This window comes from Propithecus coquereli, unplaced genomic scaffold (genome assembly GCF_000956105.1).
Source record: "Propithecus coquereli isolate 6110/MARCELLA unplaced genomic scaffold, Pcoq_1.0 Scaffold283, whole genome shotgun sequence".
NCBI classification, from domain to species: Eukaryota; Metazoa; Chordata; class Mammalia; order Primates; family Indriidae; genus Propithecus; species Propithecus coquereli.
Genome location: NW_012148430.1, coordinates 587,804 through 611,254, shown reverse-complemented (window position 1 = coordinate 611,254; position 23,451 = coordinate 587,804). Strand labels below are relative to the sequence as shown.

General features: G+C 44.2%; 1 protein-coding gene across 1 annotated transcript in view; it reads right to left on the bottom strand.

Moving 5' to 3' along the window:
* The window catches only part of PTPRM (protein tyrosine phosphatase, receptor type, M), a gene marked incomplete at its 5' end in the record, with an annotated part of 602,721 nt that overhangs the window by 97,317 nt on the left and 481,953 nt on the right, over nucleotides 1-23,451 (bottom strand). The window contains 2 exons of the mRNA XM_012648382.1: nucleotides 1,079-1,155; nucleotides 14,813-14,900. Coding sequence (XP_012503836.1) covers nucleotides 1,079-1,155; nucleotides 14,813-14,900 — 165 coding nt within the window. The remainder of the gene's footprint in view (nucleotides 1-1,078; nucleotides 1,156-14,812; nucleotides 14,901-23,451) is intronic.

Below are 23,451 nucleotides of genomic sequence, written 5' to 3'. Positions count from 1 at the left end.
TTTTGGCCATTATCAAAATGGTGTAGGGGTCTTCACCAGATAAATGAGATATGAACTATTCTCTAAATAATCACCTCTAGCCCTCACCCACAAATTTATAACTAAAAAATGTCAAACCTTTCCAATTAGCACTAAAAATAATATGCTTACAGTTGTTTTTAGATAACTCTTTCCTAGAGATTGTGATGCTAGTACCTTTAGTAGCATCTGAGTAATACGCAACCAAGAAAATAACAATCCCTACGTATGGATAAAATCTGTCTATGGAAGTATTGGCAGACTAAGAAACAATGTCACGGCTAAGCACAGAGTGTGCCTTGGGAACCACAAGGGAGCAGAAATCCGTTTCATACAAACCTAGGCCTTGGAGGCAACAGCAACTTTCCCTTGATTTTTCAGTCTACTTTTGATTTCATTCATTCTTTCAACTGAAAACATCCTGTCTCTGAAAGAATTTATTCTAATGTAAAACATTAAGTTAACATGATGCAGAATGAACGAAGAAGTAGTCTTCAATAATTAAACAGCCTACATATTTAATGACATGTCGTGCTTGCACTAGGAGTCCTGGCGAACAGCTGCAGACTACTTTGAAGGCAACTTAAAAGTGCAGTGATGACAAGGGATCGCAAATCGCCGTATTAGGAATTAGAGAGTTTTGTCTCATTAATATGCAAACAGATTTTTAAAAAGTGTCGAGTAATACAAGCTGTTGACAAAAACTAGAAATAGCATTTTCTTAGTCCACATAAGCATGGGATGGCAAAGAAGGTATAGAATGATACGGAGATTCCCTAACAAATAGGCTAACTCGAGAAAAGGAGAGCCACATCTTCACTGCTAAGTTCTGCGGTGCACGGAGAAACATTTATGTGTTTGCTTTTGGATGGAGCCCAGTGTGCATCCACCAATGTTACAGCTGACACAAGATCTGGTACGTGTCAGAACGGCTGGATTTATTGACAGTTTCATACCTTGATTTGATAATTACACATTGAATACATGCATCAAACTATCACATGTAGGCTTAAATATGTAGAGCTATAATAAATCTATAAAGAAAGGAAAAAATACATACATCGATATAATTTCCATTGATATAGTCTGAGTTAATGTCTCCTTCTATTGTCTGCAGCCTCACCCGGGAATGATCATCTGCAAAGGAAAATGAAAAGAAAACAATTAACAAAAGCAATCTGTTAGGCTGCTGCGAGCCCCAGAATGAAGGCACATTACCGAGAGATCACCCACATACACGCTGCTTTAAAGATAAACAAAGAATTAAACACGACACACCTTCTACTTCCTATTTTGCTATTGAGACTGGGAAGGATTTATAATTCTTTACATTTTACACTAAATCTCATTAACTTATTCTTTGATCATTGACAGAAGTAAAGCAATGCCAAAGGTTTAAGACTTTCACATACAGTCCCGTGAACCACAACAGGACTATTTCTTGGATTGGAAGTTTGAGCAACTTCACTACATCGCATACAAACCCTGAGATGCTGAAAGCTGCCTATGACGCTCACCTTGACAAATGATGGCTATAAATCCATGGCCTGGCCTTCCGGGATGTGCAGACCTAATCCTAACCTCGGTCATCGTCTGGAATGTCCCTAAGCTCTCCCTCTATACCTGAGGGTGTCAGTAGGCAAGACCAAGCTGTCACCATCAGGTGTGTGATCCCAGGCTAGGCAATGACGCCACCAAGCTGCAGCCGCCTCATCTGGAGAAGGGCAGAGTTTTCCTGTTTTGATCACTGCTCTACCCCCGGTCTCCAGATCAGTGCCTGGAGCACAGTGGGTTCCCCTCAAATAATTTTTTGAATAAATGAAAAGTGAACTTTTTGGTTTTTGAAAAAATATGTCTTCTAAAAATTATTTTCCTAAACTGATATTCCTTTTAGTAGAGGAACCTTTCCTTCCAATGAAAGCACATACCGAAACCCCGTATTTAGAACAGGTAAAAGCTGGTTATCCAGAAAAGGAGGCAGAGAAGAGGCCTGATAGGATATTTTGCAAAACTTCACTTCCAGTGATGCTGGAGCAGCAGAGAGCCTGCTTCTGAGCGGCCGTGGCTTTCTTCTGATGCTAGCTTTATGCAGCATTTCATTTGGGTTAGCGGGTGAGAAACGAAGCCCACGGCTTGAGGTAGGAGCCAGGAGAGCTACAGACAGAGCGTTTTATCCCCACTCACTGGACCCAGTGAACCCTCTCCTTGGTTTGAAATGCTAACGGGTGAACGTCAAAATTTCACGCTGGTTCCTGAAGTTCGACCTCCCATTTGGTAAACGTTCTGTTTGTTAATAGGGGAGGCAGAAGGAAATCCGTGTCGATGTTTGAACCTTCCTTCCTTGATGGGGCTTTTCACTCCATGACAGGTCGTCATATTACTTCCCATCGGTGCCTCACGATTAGTCAGGGCACAATAAATTTATCTGCAATGTGGTGACAGACTGGGCCAGACAAGGAGAAAAACCTAGAGAAGTTGTGTCTTCCTGCTCTGCTCGAAGGAGAATATGGGAGAGGGGTTACGTGTCTGCATTCTGGGTCAGGTATGTGGGTTAGAATCCTCTGCTTGTGACCTGGGGCAAATTACTTAATCTTTCTCAGCTTCAGTTTCCTTGTCTGTAGAATGGAGATGAACACTGCCCACTCTCATGAGATTATTCTGAGCATTAAAACAGTATACATAAAGGGCAGGCACGGTGGCTCACGCCTGTAATCCCAGCACTTTGGGAGGCCAAGGCAGGAGGATCACTTGAGCCTAGGAGTTGAAGGCCAGCCTGGGCAACATAGCAAGACCTGTCTCTAGAAAAAACTAAAAAATTAGCCAGGTGTGGTTGTGCATGCCTATAATCCTAGCTACTTGGGAAACTGAGACAGGGGGATTACTTGAGCTCAGGGGTTGGAGGCTGCAGTGAGTTATGATTGTACCACTGCACTCCAGTCTGGGCAACAGAGCAAGAACCTGTCGCAAAAAATCAAAAACAAACAAAAAAATAAAATAACACACATAAAGAGATTAGAAAAAATCGTGGTATATAGTAAGTGGCCGATAAATGTCGGTTATTGTTATCATGTGCTATGTAATGGACACCCACATTTTTCTTCTGTTCTTATAGCTGATGTCCAAATGGATATTAGCAACTCCAGAAATGGAGCCACCTGCACTCAGAGTGTTTCCTCATGGTGAGCCACTTTAAGAACCAGTTTCCTAGGACACATTTTGCTTAAACCAGTGGCTCGCTATAAATATTTTGCTCATGTGGGTGTTGTGGGGAGGGAAGTTGCTGGGTATGTGCGCACTATTGTGACTTCCGTATTTGCTGGAGAGCAGTGCCCGCACACACTGTCAGGGAGTGGAGTGCGAGCAATTTAGCAGGGAGAGCTGTACACGCTTCCTGAGGGAAAGACGCTCCCCTGGAACTGCGTCAGGGCTGCTCTGCACACATCAGGCTCTCGGTCAGCTCCTCCGAGGGGGTCGGGCTCACCTTCCTGCGCACCTGGACTGAGTGTTTCAAAAGGCAGCCAACCACGACAGAGCCTTGCAGCCCGCCGTAAGGATATATTGTACCCCTTGTCAGAATCCCTCCTATTTCATACTTTATTTAAAACCTCGGGATGAACGCTGCCCATGCTCTGTGATTTACCACCCTTGGGCTTCTCAGGTTGTTCCGGAATGTTCTCTCTAGGAATCTCGGTCTCTGACAAGACTAAATTCCCATCCCCTACATACAAAGCATTTGAAATGAAGAGTTCCCTCATCATCTCCTACAGTTCAGTTTACTCCTACCCCAAAATTTAACTTGGCTGCTACATCTCCGAATCTAATTGCTCTCGCTCTGCTCGCGATGGAGAAACCCGTAGCACACAGCCACAGCATGTTTCCTAAGCAAGACGAGATTGTTTTTGTCTTTATATGCACAATAGTATCTTTTCTTCTTTTAAAACATCGATTCAACTAGATTATAATGTCTTATGGTAAAAGACCACATCGTATATATTCCGACTATCCCTGAGAGCACCTTTGCCAGGGCCACAGCGCCCACCGGGGCTCCGTTAGCAGCACCGTCGGCAGTGCCATGTGCGTGGCCCTGCCCAGCACATAGCGAGCCAAAGATGTCTAACTCTTCCCCATGCTAACGAACAGGCGGTGGGCCAAGGGCATCCGAGATGCCTGGACTGTGTCCATAATACCTTTTTAATTTCAGTTTTAACACAGGCTTGCCTAATGTTGTCAGAGCAGTGAACTGTTTCATTCTCCAGAAATCTCGCTTACCTATCCATTCCTGCCCATTTCTAATTGTCCAAATTTTGCCTGTTTTTCAAGGTCCAACTCAAATGGCCCCTCTTCAATAAGGTCTTATTTACTGAATAATTTTTTGAGTGCTGGCTATTTGCTACACACCACACTAAGTGTTGGGCATATGGTGGGATCGAGTTAGACACAAGGTCCTTGAGTTCAGGGGACTTAAGGTAATGGAAAAGACATCAAACAGTAATTTCATAGTAACGATTTAAATACAGTTTTGGTAAGTGCTAAGTTGGAAAGGACGGAGAGCTACAGGAGTCCACAGCACGGGACCTGACCTGCTCCGAAGAGCCTGCAAACAGCTCCCTAATAAAGGGACATTTAGGCTGAAACTATGCAGGTAGTTACTAAATTCCAGGTCCAGGAAACAGCATGTGGTCAGGCCATGAGGTGGGAAGGATCTATTATGTTCTGGAAACCAAAAGAAGGGTGGTGTGGGGGACACTCTGTCTGATGTTGGGGAGAAGAGTGGTGGGAAATGCGGACAGGAGGGAAGGGCCAGGTCATTAGGACTTTTGTCCTGAGCACAATGGGATGCCACAGATCTATGCGGGATGCCACGGAAGCCACGTGGAGCATTTGGAACAGGGAAGGGGCTCGCTGCCTTTTATCAGACCCCTCCTACTGCTGTTGAGGGGCTGGAAGGGGTCCCATGGGTGTGGAGAGACGGCAGGGGGCCTGCAGCTGCAGTCCTGGGGACAGCCGATGGCAGCGCCGTGTAGGGAGGGCCAGTGGGCAGCTCTGAGGGTGTTTAGGAGGTAGGACTGACTATAGTAACAGCTCATGTCACGTGAGAAGAGGTGTCACGAACGACTTCTAGGACTCTGACGTGGGACACGGTGGGGGATGGGGCCGTGGAGCACAGCGTGGGGCGTATTTAACCTGAGGTGTCTGCCACTGAGACACAGAGTGGGGGCCGGGTGTGTGTTTTCCTTCCTTAAACCTCAAAAGTTCCTGGATTTTGCTTCTTGCTACTCTTACATACAGTTATCTGTGTAATGTCTTCTTTTTCCTGGGATCAAAACTACTTAGACTAGGAGCTATGTCTGACACACATCTTTACCTCTGTGCGTCTTCTAGGGAGCAGATCAACATATATTTGCTATTTTTATGAGTAAGTGAGAAAAGCCCAGCTCACGATGATGCTTCAGAGCGTCTGGAGCCAGTGTGCTTGTTTGGGGAACAGCAGAGCAGGGTCCGACTGGAAACACTAAGCAGCTAATCTTTGGGGAAGAGACGTTTGAGCTAGTTTTAAAGAAGAAACAGGGAAGAGGTTTGGAAACAGGCTGAATACTCTTCATCTCCTACGTCCGAATCCCCTGGTATCTACAAACAAATTTTTTTTCCTCTCCCTCTTGTCGTGTCACAGAGAGGTTAAGCTCCCAGGCCCCGGAGCCAGAATCCCTGTTCGAATCCAGGTTCTGTCACTCTCTGGTTGTGCAATCTTGGACAAGCTACTTAACATCTCTGTGCCTCAGTTTCCCCAACTATAAAATCAGAATAATAACAGTGCCTACATTATGAAGTTTTGTGAGGATTAGGTGAGTTAACATAAGGAATACATTAGTTAGTGTCTAGTACGTAATCAGAAATAGGAAAAAAGTTAGCTATGACTTGTTTCATTACTGCCAAGGACTTGATTCAAGACCTGATAATTTTTCATCTCCACTACTTCATTTTTGCCTCTACATTCCTCTCTCTCTAATGAATCCATGCTGAAGGCTACTTTTCTACAACAGATTTTTTTTCCTTCTATCACCACCTTGTTTAAACCATTCAATGATATAAACAGGAAACTGATCAACAGTGGTCATATAAATAAATCTGATATAATCATTAGAAGAGATTGCTATGGCTTTAATTTACCTACCTGGAACAGTATCTGTAACATCTTACAGAGTAAAGAAGAGCAAGTTACAAAGTAGCATGTCTAATAAAAGCCTATTTACTGAAATAGCTGAATGCACTTGTGTATGTGTAGGTAGGCAAGGTGGGGATAAAAGGTGTATTTTCATCTTTATGATTTTAAGTACCACTTTGACTATCTACATGGTTTATACTGTCTTTTTAGTCAGAAAGAAAACAACAAATCTATTCTCACTAAAAAAATAAAGCCAAGAAAAATTAAAAAATGAAAAAATAAAGCCCATAACATCATGACATAGGAAAAAAAAGACTGGAATGAAACAGAAAACAATGTTAGCAGGGTTTGAATTAGGATGGTGAGGTTCTGGATAATGTTCCCCAACCTTACTGTACAAATTTTCTTTAATGTGTATGAAATGCTTTGTAATCAGAGAAAAAGAAACTGATTTGCCATGCATGACTGGAATATGATCAAAATAAAACTAATGTTTATATCATAATCACAACCCAATGTCACCCCTCGCAAAATGTAGCTAACTCTGCCACTTTGAGAAACTCTGTCTGCCTAAAGGACTACTTGTTTTTCCTCTCAGATCTTTCCGCAAGTCCTTTACTAGATGAAATAGGGCAAGCCTGATATTTTTGGCTAAGAAACAGGAACATAAAGACCTGGTCATTACAAACCACTGCTCACTGCTGAAAAACGACAACCCGCTGAGGCTTTCCCCACGTGTGCATGTGTGCATTGGGGGTGGGCTGATGAGGGATTTAAGGCAGGTCTACGCTAAGTCCCTAAAAGATGATACTTATGCCCTTTCCATCAAGTAACATTATGTTTAGAAATACCTCTACATACCTTCAAATATTTTAACACTTCCACATTAACGGATATCGGTAACAGCCTTGCAATTTTAACGTGTGTGTGATCAGATATTCCCACAGTGGCTGAAATGGAGTGTGTCATTGATAATCTTTCGCCTCTAAACAACTCTTTTTCTCTGCTAAATATTGATGACATATTTAAGGTAAATTGGAACACAATGATCTAAGTAACATTTGGCCTCTGAGAGAAGACTGGAAATTAATTTTTATTACAATTGATTTCTGCAAATAATGGCTTTGCTCCTCCTGTGGTTATGCTCTCGCCAAGGGCTGCTGCTGCTGCGCTTGTCCAAGCTGCAGGAGAGCCACGTCACCCTGACCACAACCTGGGACGAGCCTGGCATCGAGCCCTGCGAGACCCTCCTCTGGTCCGTGTGCCTGCTGGTTTCCACCTGGGGTCTCCAGCCGGCCTTGCAGGTTCCGAGCAAGAAGCAAACAAGCAGCCCCAGGTGTGATGCCGGTGGCTCTGCACGAACCCTGCTCCTCCTGTTGGTTTTGTGTGTCGTGCCTTGCTTCTGGCTCTCTTTTTACCTGCGTCAGAGACTCTTCCTGGTTACACTTCAGGATCCTGGCAGGATTTTTCTAGATTTTCACCCTATGCCTTCCTAAACATATAGCGTCGACCTGCTTCTCCCTTCCTCTTGTCCACCTGAATATAAGGCCAAAACCTCTCCTGCCAGTCCACACTTACCTACGTCAACTCTTGTCCCCCTGCCCCTGCCCATGATACAGCTAAGCTGGATCATGACATTTGTAGATTCCTCAAAAATAAATAAATGATGACACTGTTGGAGTCACTCAATCAGCAGAGAGAAGCATATCGTTGGAAAACAAAATCCTGGAAAAAGCGAAGCCTTCGACACTGGCCATCAGGTTGGGTATTTGTTAAAAGGAGCTGGTGGGCTGGGGCAGGTGCAAAGTTCCAGTCACCTGGCAGTCACCTGGCTGTTAGAAAGTGGAGTAGGAGAGCACGGGCAGCGCCCCGCAGGTGCCCCTCTCCTCCCCTTCATGGCCACCGTCTCCACTTGCTGTCACGTCCTCACCACTACATCAGTCTGCACTGTACTAGATCTACCAACGGGACACTCCTGACACCCCTTTCTCCAAGACACAGTGCTCCTTTGCACCAGCTGGGCAGTTCTGTCTCAGTATCGGCCATCATTAAAGCCCCTTGGGCTGGGCCCCCGGCTCCCTACGCCCTCTAGGTGCCCTCTGCAGACTGCGTCCTTACGCCAGTGTCTTTATCCACCACTGATATGCCCCACGCCCCACTAATTTATAGTCAGGCCCAGATCCCTCTCTTTCGGATTCTGGAACAGTCTATAGAACTGCCCACTTGGCATCTCATTTGAATGTTTCAAAGGCATCTTGATACGTCCCCAAATTAAACTCAACAGTTTTCCATGTTCCTGCCAACCTCATGCCCACCCCTGATGCCTCTCCACATCTGAGTTCCCCCCAAGTCTTGCCCGTCTGAGTAAATGGTGCATCTTAGCATCTCTGTCCAACTGTCCGACATCCATCAGTCTGTCTGTTTACCCATCCTCCTGCACGTTAGAAATACAGGAGTCATCTCTGGCTCCTCTGTCTTCCTTATCCCACATCCTATCTGTCTTTCAGTTTGGTCAATCCCTTCTCCTGAATTCATCTTCTTTCTAGCCTGTGTCATCTTCCCTTCTCGCCTGGGCTACCAAGAATCTCTTCACTAGCATCCCCTTCCAATCCATTTTCTACTCTGTAGTCAGATCAAAATTCTCCAACGCAAATTTGATTAACGTCAGCTAAAAAACCCTCCTTTAATGAGGTTTCCTTGTTCTTGTAATAGAGACTAAACTCCTTCATCTGCCCTAGAAGGCTCTGCAGGTCTGGCTTCCACCTCCCTCCCTCTCTAGCCTAACTCCTCCCACCCCTGCCCCCAGCTCCAGCCACCCAGCCTTCCTTTAGACCCCCAGACTCGAGGGCGTCCTTGCTGACAGGTCTGTTTACGTGACTCCCCCATCTGCAGCACCCTCCGTGCTCTACCCCTCTACTCAGTCGTCTTCCACTCCGTCCTCAGGGAGGACTTGCCACACCTCTGGAGTCAGCCAAGTTCTCGCAGTACCACGTGCCTCTTTTTGTGCCCTGAACTTGAAATTCATTTCTGTGTGTACTCATTTATTCATCCCCCATTCCCCAGGACTGTGAGCTTCACGGGGGCGGGAGCTCTGTGTCCCCCTAGGGTCTCTGTGCCTCCCACCTCTCCCGTAGCTCCAGCAGCACTGGCTTCCTTGCTGTCCTGCCTCCCTCAGGCCTCTGCCTGGAAAAGCCCTTCCTCACCTGCTTCCAGTCCTGGCTCCCGTCTTGTCTTACCTGTCTTATCCCTGCAGGGAGGACTTCCTTGACCACAGTCTAAACACTGCCATGCCTGCCCCACCCGCCTCCCTTGACTGCTTCATTTTCTCTGCTGCATGCATCGCTTTCCAACACAGATGCTACACTGTGCACCTAGGGATTGTTTCTGTCCCCTCAAAGGAGGTTACCCACTATGCCAGCAAAGCACTTTGTTCCTTTGCTCTATCTCTGACACCTAGAATAGTGCCTGGAGAACGACAGACACTCAGTAAATATCTGCTGAAAGAGTGACTTCGGTTTGGCACAGTGCCTGGCACAGGGCAGATCAATATATATTTGTTGAATGGACGACAGAGAAGAGGGAAAGGAGCCCAGGGAGCCCCTGCAGATGCTGGCTCTGTATCCTCAGCTTCTAGAAAGATGGGCGGCTATACAGGGCTGCCTCGTTAGCTGGGAGATTTGCTGTGTGCCTGATGCTGGGAGCTTATTATAATTAGGAACTGTCAGACTATTAGGAGGGCTATACTTGCCTGTGTGGGGGTGGTAATGGTCGACGGGGTGTTAGGTTATGTTTGGAAGGGGCTAGTTCAGCAAATTTATAGTGTAAATAAGGGAAAAGTTAACTTACTTAACAGTAAAAGCCAATAAATGGTTTTTAAGCACCATTAAGACCATTTTATATGCAAACACTGTTGCAAAACAATGAATGTGATCATTACACCACGTCTTATGTTCTTTCTAACATGCTAATGAGGATCTCTGAGATATGCAGACCGAGCCCCCAATTCCTTATCCTGGTTGCTGGTGTTATCCAATGCCCAGGCTCTGTGAAGCAGACTGCCTGGTAAGTGAAACAGATAAGTTCTTCATTGTCTAGGGGAGGATGGTAATGCTATTCTCCATGTCCACGAAGAGAGAACAATTACGTACGAGTGGGCACAGGAAACAATAGCAAACTGGAGGAAAAGAAGACATGGATGCACGGGAAAAGGCTTCAGGATGGCACAGAGGGGCGGAGGAAGGTGACTGGATAGAGAAGTCTCTTTATGAAGTTGTCCCTAGACAGGTACACGAAACCACGCAACACATGATCCAGAAACACTGAAAGAGCACCAGGAGGGGATGGGATGGAGGGTGGGCGAGGGCTAGAAACCGCAGCCCCAGATGTCAGGGCTGCAGGGACAGCCCGGCGCACACCCAGACCACAGCCAGGTCGCTGTGCACAGAGCTGAGGGAGCCACGTGGCTTCTGTATCCACCAGCTCATCGTTTGGAACCTGGGACCTCAAAATGCTGATTTTTTTCATTTTAAACAAAGTACTGAGTCTGCTAAAGTTAAGAAGAGTAACATAGGAGTAATGAAGAAGGGAAGGTGTGATTTTTTTTCAGGTAACAACAATCAAGGTTGTTTTTATGTGACATTTCAGTTCATTTCCATAACAGGTGATGTGCTCAGGAAATTACGGTACTGAGAAGGCTCACGGCTTACCCAAGGACACTGGGGCTATTGCGCGGTGGAACAATTTCTCCTAACTCCCAGACCTATGTCCTCTTTTGCCCAAAATGTCTTTCCGGATTAATCCACCCCTCGCCCACTCATCTGTCTGCTACACATCCCCAATGGTGTCTCTACAGTGCATTTTCCACTTATTTGTGGACCTGAGATCTATTATTTCATGTGTGTTTTAGCCAGGTCTGGCTCACAGATTGCGAATTTATGAGGATAGGAGGTAGATTTGAACCCATTTTGCCTCTGACAACATTGTCCCAGATGCACAGACCACAGTCAGTACTGGCATGTGGGGTGACGAAAAAATCAGCCCAAAGTGCAGGGTCCTGAGAGTTGAAGATGATCTCGGTGGTGGTAGAAATGTGCCCCCGGGACTGGGATGAAAAGGTCCCCCCATGGGAGCTGTTTTCCACTAAACCTGGAATCAGCCAACTGCAGCCTGTACCAATTGCAGCCCATTGTCTGGCTTTGGAAAAAAGTTTTATTGGAACACAGGCGCGTTCATTTCTGTGTTGTCTTTGGCTGCTTTTGCATAGAAACAGCAGAGCTGAGAAGCTGATCTGAGACTGGGTGGCCTGTAAAGGCTAAATTATTTACTACTGGGCCAAAGTTTGCCAAACCCTGCCCTAGACTGTAATTGCTACGAGGGCAGTATCCACGTATGTTTAATCATCTTTTCGTAGCAGTGGCTTGCACAGTCCAGCAAACAGTAATCGATCAATAAACATCTGCTGAATGAAGGGATGGATTATTGGGTCTCTTTATGCACATCCTCTCTGCCCAGCTCTGACGAGAAATCAGGTAGAGGAGTGGGACTCAACGCTCCTGTGACAAACAGCTGCACACCAAGTGCCCAGAAGGGTCGAGTAGGGGCAAGGTAGGTGGGAAGCTGGGTAAGAGCTTGAAAGGAGAGAATCCACTTGGGGTGCGGCGGGGAGCCTGTAACTTCACAGGGCCATCCCCGTGTTTGCCTGCAGGGGCTATGCCTCCACCAGGGTCCCTGAAAACAAGCTTTTCTAAATAGAGAATCATTTTTTTCATATCACAAAGGGACAACCACCTACTTATGTGATCACAGGCCAGCCGCTTCATCTCTCCATGCGTCAACTTGAAAATGAGGATGGTATTTGTAATATCAAAGTATTTTCTATTTGTATAGAGTTTGTAGTTTTTAAATGTCTTCACAAAAAGATGGTGTGAGTTTTTATCATTTTCCCAGCCCATATCCAACTGTGCCGCCCAGTGCCCTCTGGCCAGCCATCTACCTTCCCGGACCAGGCGGGACACAGGCAGGCCCCTCCTGCTCCTTTCTGTGCCTATCCTGAGCAAGGTGGCAATCAGTGATAACAGGTTAGCAATTAAACATAAATTAGACCTGTCCTGACTGTCCTTCTTAGGCAACAGCCATGAAGCCATCAGAACAGAACTGCAGATGGCCCTAACCCTAACAGTGGCTGCTCCAGAATTTTTCTACAGGGGTCTTGGGGGCCGGCTGAGGGGAGAGGACTTCGAGTGTGCAGCTTTTACTCAAGTTGTATGTTATTTGGGGAGGCCTGGGGAGATGAAGGATGGAGAGGAAGGGGCTAATGTCATCTTCCTGCCTCTCGTCCCTGATGCTGGCCTGTGAAGACCATGATGCAGTGGTTATAAAAAAAATGCTCCTGGGTTGGAATCCTGCCTCCACATCTTATTAACTGTGTAACCCTTTTACCCTCTCTATGCCTCAATTTCCTCACCTGTAAAATAGATACAATAATATTACCTATTTTGTGGTGTCGTTATAGGGAGGGAGGGAGTTAATATGTGAGAAGTGCTTAGAGTAGTGTCTAGCACACCATACGTAAGTGTTCAGCAAATGCTTAAGTTTATTATTTTTTTCACTAATTATTCAAAAAGATTTCTCAAATGTCTACCAAGAGCAGATATTAAACTGGGCCTCAGGAAGAAGCAGACTCAGAGGTATATTGGACAAAGCCAGGTGGATCTTGGAGCACACCTAGGGCTGGGTCCGTGTGCTCAGCATGAGGCCCACGTTGGTGTTGTTACAGCGACGGCAGGACAGAGGCTCATCAACATCCCCTTCTACTTGGTATGTGAAGGGAAGTCCCCACTTTACCTCTGTGAATCTCCCTGAGTTTGTTGTAGAGCTGAAGGAACTTCTGGAAAGGATCCTGTAAGCCATTAGGAAAAATCTGGATTCTTCTAACAGGGCAATGCTTCAGTGGGCTCCCAGAGAACACTAAGGAACTTGGAAGGGTCTATATAGATCAAGAAATCATGTTTTCCTTCTCTGAGCCTCTAGAGCACCATATACATGGCTCCAACATAGCCCCATGTCATCACGCTGGACTGTAGCCACAGCCATCTGATATCTGTCCAGGCTGCTCTGTCCTGGGGGCAGTGACAACATTTCATCTCCATGAGCTTTGCAGCCTCTGTGTCCAGTACCAAGAAAAGGTCCCACAAGTGCTGATGGCATTCACCAAGGGGCAATCAACCCTTGACCTCAGGGCAGCATCTCCTATCTACAAAGGACCACTCAAGCGCTAAGTAAATACAAACCAACTGACAAAACACATGACGCTAGCATTTTTACCCTGCAAAACTGATGGTTTGGCTTTCTTGGTGGCCAAAGGGAAAAGAGAACATGCTCAGTTGGGACATTTTACATTATATGTTAGCTCCCCCTCTTTTCTTTTTATAAAACACACTGTGATCTGCATTGTCCAATGCAGTAGTAACCAGTCTAGTGTACTACTTAAACTCAAAATAATTAGAACTAAATACAATTGAAAATTCAGTTCCCCTGTTATACCGGCCACGTTCCATGTGCTCAGCAGCCTCGTGTGGCTGGCGGCTACTGTACGGGACAGCACGGGCACAGGACATGTCTGCAGTCAAAGGGGATTCTGTGGGGTGGCCCTGCTACAGGATCTGTACTGTCACACTAAGAAACGTTCACTCGGGCAAATGAAATGTAACAGCACTTTCACAATCAATAAAGCTAACATAGTGCTCCCCTGGAATATCCAAACCTTTCACGTTTGTTCTCTCATAAGTAATAAGACACAATGAGCTGGACGTTCTGTAGGCCTAATCCACGTTGTTTCTGTTGTTGTTTTAAATTTACGTATCTTTATAAATAGCACTAATTCTGTTAGGCTACTGCAGTGGGCTGTCGGTACCTTGATGCAGTCATGCATGACTTAGAGCAGTTTAACGCGAGGGATGAGTGGGGTGAGCCTGGGAGAAGGGGGCCCATCAATCTCCCACGCCTTGCAGCATTGTTATGGAACATTAATGAGGTTGGGCTGGATGTAAAACCCATCCAAGGCATTATGGATTGGTAACATTCAGTTTCACAGGCACTGGGAATTTCTGAGCTATAATCTTAGTGCTTTTGCTAATGAGTGTTGCGATATGGGGACCATCATTTAACTTCCGAGTTTCAGTTTCCTGTCCTTAAAATGGGGCTGTTCCTGACCTGCCTAACCCGGCGTCCAGAGGATTAATGAGTTAATGTTTGCAGAGCACTCTGAGCTCCTTGCACTAAGGCGTGCTGTGCAGCATGATTTCCATTCATCCTCATGGAGCAGCTGGGAAACATTAGGACTATTATGTTTACTCCATCTAAAATGCATTTTCCTTCCCAGCATTTTACATTACCTATGTTACGCAAACTGAAATCTAAAAGTAAAAAAAGGGCCCACAGCAAGAGCACAGTGGCGAAGTGTGGGTATGCACATAATTTTTCCTTTCTTTAGCACAAGCGTAACACCAGCTCTTCCAGCAGGAGGGAGACAGTAATTGCACTGCAAATTCTCACTTCAGGAGCCTGGTGGTCAATCTTATCAGATGTGGAAAGAAAGTTCTACAATGGCACAACGACACCGTTGACACTTACATGCAATGATATTCCCATATCTGTTCTTCATTCTGTTCTCGTCTTTCTTAGCCGAGTCCCATGGTGCAGACTGCCCTTCAAAGAAGCTCTAGAAGGAAGAGAAAGTGACACTAAGAATTACAATTTTGTGCAGTAAACAGAGGGATGGTAACAATGGAGGATGTTCTTCAAAAAAATGTAGAACAAGGGTCAAGAAGAAAACAATGTCCACGGGAATGAGATAAGGGATTAATAAACTACTTTGCATCTTTTTTTTCTTTTTTTAAGTATGTTGAACCATCCTTGCATCCCTGGGATGAAGCCCACTTGGTCATGGTGGATTATTTTTTTGATGTGCTGTTGAATTTGGTTTGCTACTATTTTAATGAGGATTTTGCATCTATATTCGTAAGGGATATTGGTCTGTAGTTTTCTTTTTTGTTGTGTCCTTTCCTGGCTTTGGTTACTTTACATCTTAAATATTTCATTTAGCTTTTTCTAAACTTTGCTTTCCTTTAGTTAATATCTTACGAACACAGGGATGGAGGATGAAGACAGATCCCATAACCTATCTGTACAATCCAGTAAAAATGGTCACTTGCTCATCCCTATCCTACTTGAATATTCAATACAGAAAAATTAACATTCTCTCAGTTTCTTATATTACCATTTTCAATATTCTTATAGGAGATATAAAGATATTTTTTCCCCCTTAATTACTAACTGAAAGAAGGTTATTTTTGGTTAAAACTGTGGAAGTAGGTAAGCTAAGACTTTATGACTTCAAGGCTAAAATCCTGTAATATCCTCTGCCTGAGTTTTCTCTTCATTTTTAATGGAGCTTTGGTGTTCATTTATTTAAGGATTTGGCATTATTACACCTGGGGTCTTTAATCCTCAGGTTATTAGATGTATATTTTTTTCTGTTGAAGTTATAATGAAAATGTCCTCTATCAATGGACAGGTAAAAAAAAATACCTGGGACTTTTATTTCCACTTCAGTCCACGTTACGTTTTACCTGTATGTAGTCCCCTACGTGAGGGGGTTAGAGGGAAAAGGACAGTCACAAGCAGTTGAGAGTCAAGCAAACTGATTTCTTGTCTTTGCCACACTAACGCTTCTCAGAGGAATCCCCCGGGAAGGAAGAGGAGAAGGGAAGGAAGAAGAGATAAAGGGAGAAGAGAAGAACCAAAGCACCATTCTGGAATGTGTTAGGGCCAGAGAATGTGGCATCAGGGATGTTGTCAGACATGCCCCAGGGTGGCTTTCCAGGTTCTCTCTTCAGGACCGTGACTCTTCTTACTCCCCAGTCTCGAGCCTTCCTGGCCACTTTCACCACTTACAATATTTTGTGATTCGCCTGTGGTTCGACAGAACATATCTATTTCTTTTTATGGGCCCAGCTCTCTGTCATTCGGTAAATGGCCCCTCAGCACTGCTGCGGCAGGACCACCTGCTCACCAACGCCACGGGTCTCTGTGTTCCGCTCCGCCTGCCTGCACGTCACCCGGCACCCTGACCATGTAGTGGATGGTGCTGGCACCTTCTGTGGTTTCCGTGTCTGTCTGTCTCTGCCACCAGGCTGTGGACTCGCTGAGAGCGGGGACTGCATGTTTACCATTTTTGTTTATGTAGTGCCTATGCCTCGTGGTAGAAGTCCAATAATTAATCATTGAATGAATGAACGACTGCAGTGTGTGTGAAGCGTTCTAAGACCTGGAAAACCTGCTTGTCCACAGTTTGCAGTTTTCATTGCAGCACAGTTTGTAAAGTCCGCGTCTTTTGCGTGTGACCTGCTGGGTACTGATACCACTGTTACCACAGAGCCTGGCTCTCATCAGACACTGGCTGTAAAAGAGCCAACCCCAGGTCTGTCCTGCTCTCCGGCTGAAGATCTTGTCCTTAGTACATCCCCAAACAAAACAGCAGGAGCAGACACCATTTTACAACATGTAAGAGTGAAGAGGTAACACAACAAGCCTAAGAGTTAAGAGGTTTAAACTGCCCATCTTAAGTTAAGGTCTCTTAGTTGTGATTACAGGTGGCACTTTATTATCATAATAATTTTTATGTTATATTCATCATTTGAAAAACCATGGGGACAGAGCAGGATCAGACATACTATATAGATATCACACTATATAGATTAGAATATATAGAGAATATTAATAGATTCATGCTGTGCATTGCTAGTGCAAGAGTAAAATAATGTTTGATGTAGGACAAATACAAATAAAACATTTTCAGGCTATTAATAAATTAAGTCAATAAAAACACTGGCAGTAAAAGTCACTAGTTAATTCCATCGAGAACAAGACCTTTATATAATCAGGGGATTTATTCAAAGGTCTATACATGTTTGAATAAATCCAAACATGTAACTTCTATTCTATTATACAATATGCATTTAAAAATAGCTTCAGGGATTTTAAAGTCAGATACTCTTTTTCTGAATAGTGTCTTTGTTACTCTATGAATGACAATCATTTCACAGTTGAGTAATAACTATTATTTGACTTCCAACAATTTAATTCTACTTTGAGTTCATCATGATTTAATTATCAATTTTACTTCCTTCTGCCTTTTCCACCCGTTTAAAAAGTTCTTGTTTTTTGTAGGAAGAGGGAAGAAGGTAACCGACTTCGAGAGAGACCTTGCAGTCTTCCAGCAAACCCACGGCTTCCAGTCAGAGAGAAAATGCTCCCACATCACCTGAGCCAGAGTCCCCTCCCTCTCTGGACAGAGGCCTTGCTGTGGGGAACCATGCTCACCGCACAGCTGCGTTTCTTTAGCGTTTGTGGTAATCACAGCACTTCCGATGCCTTGCATTTAAAAACAGTTATTTTAATTTTATTTTTTTTCATTTAATTGGTGACCAGGAAACAGACACAATCAACAAGGGAAATAATAACCCCTCCCATTCCATCTGAGCACAACAGGTCCCAAGGTGTTTTCACAAGGGTGGTGCCCAAGTGTTACCCGTTTCCGAGCACTAACTATGACGCTGCACATAATGAGTTGCTAGTGGGCCTCAATAAGTGGGTCTGCAGATGACTGAGCCACCATCTCAACTGGTCCTCACTAGTGTAGAGCCGGGCACGGAGGGGTGACCGTCCCACTTTACGGCTGAGGGAGATGGACGCCTCGCCAGCTCCTAACACAACCTGGGTCGGACCACGACTTTCTGACGCATAATCCACTGCCCTTTCTCTACCACCCTGATCCTGACAATTACTTTGAAGAGAAAACAGTATTAAATCCACTTGAATACATATGGCCAACAATTGATTTCCATATGTAGATCTTATCTTCTTGTCTCTAAATGAAGGTTTACAACAGGAGAATATAAAAGATGTCAAGTAAACTTTAACTATTGATTACTTGTATAAAATGGGAATTTTTCTTCTGATAATGTGTTCATTGCATGGACAAAACAATCGTAGGAGCAGCTGGAGTTCTTGCAATGAGCCTCCCAGTTTCCTATCCACGAATTATGTGAACAATGAATGGCAAATGTATTTTTTTTTAGGCAAAAGCAAAACAAAACCAGAGGTGCTCTGAGAAAAACATCAGATAGCTAGTGCCTCCACAGATGAATGCCAGTCTCCTGACTCCCTACGGATATGGTGACCATGTCTTTCATTTTCTAGAAGTTTTGCTTCCAATTATATAGCCAATCTGTCCATGAATACATTTGCATTATTAAAACCAGGTGTTCTTATCCTTGGCTTGGAAAATATACTTATGGGAGCCCAGAGAAAGCAGGGAAGGGCTTTCTAGGTTGTTTGCTTTTGTTTCCTTTTGTTATGAAGATTTTTAAAAAAAAAATTTTTTTTCTAAGATCCAGTTTAAAATGTTATAGCTTTTTGATACCATATACTTTCAAAATATTTCAGAAAATATTTACCTTAAAATTTAGACTCCCTCTTAAGCTTAAAATAGGATAAATGTCAACTGTTTAAATTTCTAGTTAGAAAATACACAGTGTATCTATAGCTCCAGAGCCATTGGGTACTCAGAGAAGCCATGACATGATGCATGGGTCTTTCACTTTGTGTGCACCTGGCTGTTTTTCGGGTTGGGATTCTCAGAGCGAGCATAGCAACCGGGGCAGAAACACAGGTCTTCAGTGCCGGAGAATACTATCTCACGTCTGGCATGGACATGCAACTCCAGAGGTGGCAGACATCATTCTTCCTTCCCTGGAGAGACTGAGGCTTCTCTGATGACCCTGTAAATCCACCCCTCCCCTTTTATTTTTCAGACCAACATATGGGCAGATAGGCACCAAGCAACCCACCAGCTAAATATGCCTCAGGGAAGTCCAGTACCTTGGGTTATCTGTAATTTTGCTATGCAATTACTCTATTATGTCCCTTTTCATATACTTTTTGGCTTTTAAATATCTTTTAATAAATTAAGCAAAGTCAATGCACATTTTATGAGATTTTCTCCTGTGCATTTTTCTTTGGGCAAGAACAAAAGGTTCTTCAGCTATCATTTTTTATCTGTAAGAGGTCAAAAGTTATACATGTTCCTTTAAAATTACATAAATTGAATTATTAAATGCTTTGAGAAGAATTCTACTCTGAACCAATATTCTTGGGAAATAAGTAATCACCACATAATTTATGTCGTGTCTAGAGAAGAATGGTTATTATCAAATTTGTTGAAAGTGAGGCCAACCAGGTTTTGAATCCTCCTGGTGCAGAGACAGAAAGAATTTTGCTCCTTAAAGAAGCCGGGATTTTCTGAGCACATGCCAACGACTGGCTTCTGGCTCTCAGGGGAAACTGTGCTCATCTGCTCCTTGTATCTTTCTGTGTCTTGAGACAAAACCTTAAGGTCAAGTTTAAGCGCAACCTTGAATTCCTCCTCTACTTCTCACCTCAAGAGTTTTTCCTTGACACAGTTACAAGCAGGCTCACTACAATCAAATTCAACCAAAGCTCAGGCACAATTTTGAAAAAGAGGCCCAGTAAGGGGGAACAGAAGGGATGGCTGAGGGAACCAGGGCTAAAATCATCATTTAGCACCTGAGGACTTCCCATCCTGGGCGCAGCAACTTAAGGACAAGCTTGGGAGGCAGATGATGATGGCCCATGCTCCCAGTACACTTTTTATAGGAGGAATTTTGAATATAGTATGCACATTTAGGCAATATTTAGTGTTTAGGGCAGATTTTTAATATGTAGGTACAATTTAACACACCAACTATGGACTTTCTATTATGAAAAAACACTTCATGTATTTTTGGGATTTAAGTTAATGGTCTCACTGTACCTTCTGTTAGAATTTTCATAAATATACTTATGCTCTTATTCTACTTAAAATGTAATTAAAGTGTTTCCTCTGACTGCCTTAGCTCATATATATTGAGAGAAGGCAGCAGACCTGGGAACCACTCTGAAAGAGTAATAAGTCTCTGAAACAATAAAAATGAAACTAGGCAAGCTCCAGTGAATACCAATGACTTCCCCACTTCAAGATGCTACACTCTCCATGGGCACAGAGCAGAAGGAAATTGAACATCCTGCACACTGTCATTTTTTCCTGACTAGGAAACATGTTTTTGTGATTCAATAACCTCCTCCCCCACCCTTCATACCACCATCATTTTCCACAGGATATAATTATACATTTCAGTTGCCCACCTCAAGAGAACGTTACTCCAAAATGATGCAGTCTGTTAAAAACGCCAAAGCTCCCAGATATTAAAAAAGGAGGAAAAAAACCCCTATTCAACAGAAAAGCTGCCAGAATGACAGGGACACAGGTCAAGGCTGTACATAACGTATAATACGTTTTCAGGCGCTACAGGGTCAAGTGTTTTAGAAGCTTCTGAAGTTGAATTTTTCCTCCCTTTCTCATATGAATAAAATTGTGCACGTAAAGTGACTAAAATCATCTCCCTGAAAGAAGGAAGATGAACTCACTGGGGCGTGCAGAGTCTCAGAACTTTCTTTGTTTTCTGCTCATACTTCTCTTCTGGTTCTTTGAAGCGCTGCATTATATTAGGTCCATATAAACTATTTATCGCTACAGCACTAAAGCTACTGGAGACACTTCACATTACCTGATGGGCCACAAAATAGTAGAATGCCCCAGAAGTTCAGGCACGGTGGCTGCAGCGGTCACTGGTCACTGTCATTCTCCAGTGTCCTGGACAGAGGCAGTCAAAGGGAGCATGTGAGGCTTCAAAGGCAAGAGACGCGAGGATTGGGTGCAAACAAGAATCTAGACGCACGAACTGTGTCATTTCTAAACAAACTAAAATCTAGATGTGAACACTCTTCAGTCCTTTTCAAGAGTTGCTATCTCTGAACTCTTCAAATGGCCATTTTTTATTGCAACTAATCCAATTTGATATTTTGCAGGATTCAAGAGGGTGATGATCTTGGCAATAAATGTCATGTAATTGCCTTTACTTATAATAACATCTTTCTCTTTTCATGATTGAATTGATGTTTATATCCTAATATATATATCTGTGTATCTAAATTTCTATGTATCATATGTATATGTATATATATGATGTTTTAGTGCCTAGAAACAGTCCCCCTGATGTTCAGGGGGGTCCCCCGGTGAGTTCATCTTCTTTTGTTCAGGGGGATGATTTTAGTCCCTTTACATGCACAATTTTATTCATATGAGAAAGGGAGGAAAAATTCAACTTCAGAAGCTTCTAAAATACTTGACCCTGCAGCGCCTGAAAATGTACTGCACGTTATGTACAGCCTTGACCTGTGTCCCTGTCATTCTGAGCTTTGGGACATGTTTTTTATTCTACTAAACATCACTCTGAACGAGGGATTTTATAAGGGATTTTTCACAGTAACGTCATATATTTCCTGTTGATTAAGAGATGTTTTTGAAGCTCTCTCAGGTGAACATTTTTAATCCTGTTGCATAGATGAGGAAATTTAGGATCAAAGACACTGAGTGGCTCCTGAAATCACGCAGCTGGTAAGCAGAAGAGCTGGGATCTGAGCCAAGGCCATTCCACTCTGAACTCAGTGCTCCTCCCACTTGGCCACAAAGCTGGCCGAGAACCCGTGCTCTGTGCCCGCTGCAGTGCACTGTGCACATGCATTCTGGTCACCCTGGCCGTGGGTCCTAAGCCACCGAGCATCTCTGTTACCAATTTTTACGGAGTGAGCCAGTTCAGGGACACGGTTCTATCAACCATCTGCACGGTGATTCTTCCGGGCGATGCAAGAGGATATACATCCTGGAGGGCCCCTCAGTCGAGTTGCTTTTCTTTATCCTTAAATCTGCCCAATTTCCAAAGCCCGTTTCTTCCCACCTTCACAATCGCTGTGGGGTCAGCCCCCGCTAATGACATGGCACATCCCTCAGGGGTAGTGAAGCAGGAACAAGCTGAGAACCACTGATCGAGTGGCAAGAGAGAGAAAAAAATACTCTTCAAGTGAGTGATGCAGGAAAAAGTCATGAAAACGGTAAGTGTGGAGCCTTTGTGGCTGCCGAATGTTCCAGGGACAAGGCCAATATTCCATAGGATTATAGAGACTGACACAGAGTTAAGGCAGCTTTAAAAAGGGGATGATTTCAATGTAATTGGGGTGAGCGTCAGTGAGGCATTAATTGTAAGAGGCAGAGGGCAGCTATTAGGGGATATTCCCTCCTTTCTTGGCCTTTGTACCCAAAAGACAGCTTAATAATGGAGACCACATCCTCAGCAGTGCCTAGGGCGCCCTTTTGTCTGGGATGTCTTCTCGGGGCTGACGCCTCTGTCTTCCCACACGTGTGATGAAGTCCTTAGCTTTGAGTTTTGGGAGTTCCTGGTGCCCTGGCACTTGCCCGTGAAGGAGGCTCCCAAGGGCTTGTCACGAGGAGGATATTCGTGTGTTTGAAGGTCAAAGGCTGTCATTTGCATCTTTTTTCTTCCTGATAGGGTCTCTGCCGCTTATTATGGAATGAGAACATGTGTAGTGGAGAAGCTGGCACAGAGGGATTTGTAAGTGTTTATATTCATTATATAAAACTTGGCAAGCTCACTTTTTCGAGTTGGGTTTGAGTTGGGCATGGCCTATATCTTGATTACGGTGTACATCAATGAGATAATCAATCTTTGAAGATTCTGGGACTTGCACCTTCCCTTGTCCTCACTGCATTACCCTGGCAACCCCAAGGAGATCATGGGAACTGGACGGAGTGTCAAAATAGTGATGTCATGAGCAACCTGTCATAGGTCCCCCAAAAGGACTGCTCTGTTTCAAAGGCAGTTGAGAGACTGATTCAATTGCTTTGCAGTTTCCGTAAGTCACGCCACGCTTAAGTCCTGCCTCCGGGATTGCCACCCACATTTAACAGAGATAGCAATGTTCATTGTCCCCACCCCAGATATTGCCAGAGTTTGAGATACTAACACTAGTCGAGAGCTGTAATTTCCTCTGCACCTGACTCCAAACAGTGATTTGTCAGTGAGCTGGTGCAAAAGGCGCCCAGATCTTCAGAGACAGCGAGAGGCACCTCCTTGGAAAAAGGCATTCCAAAAACATCCAAAATGCAAATGGAAATTTTTGTGGAAATCATTCCTTCAGAGAGCAGCCAGGAGAGCTGAGTCGCTACTTATCTCTGGCTGGCACTGTCGCAGTAGCTTCCTAACTGGTTTCGTTGCTGTTCTCCAGTTTATACA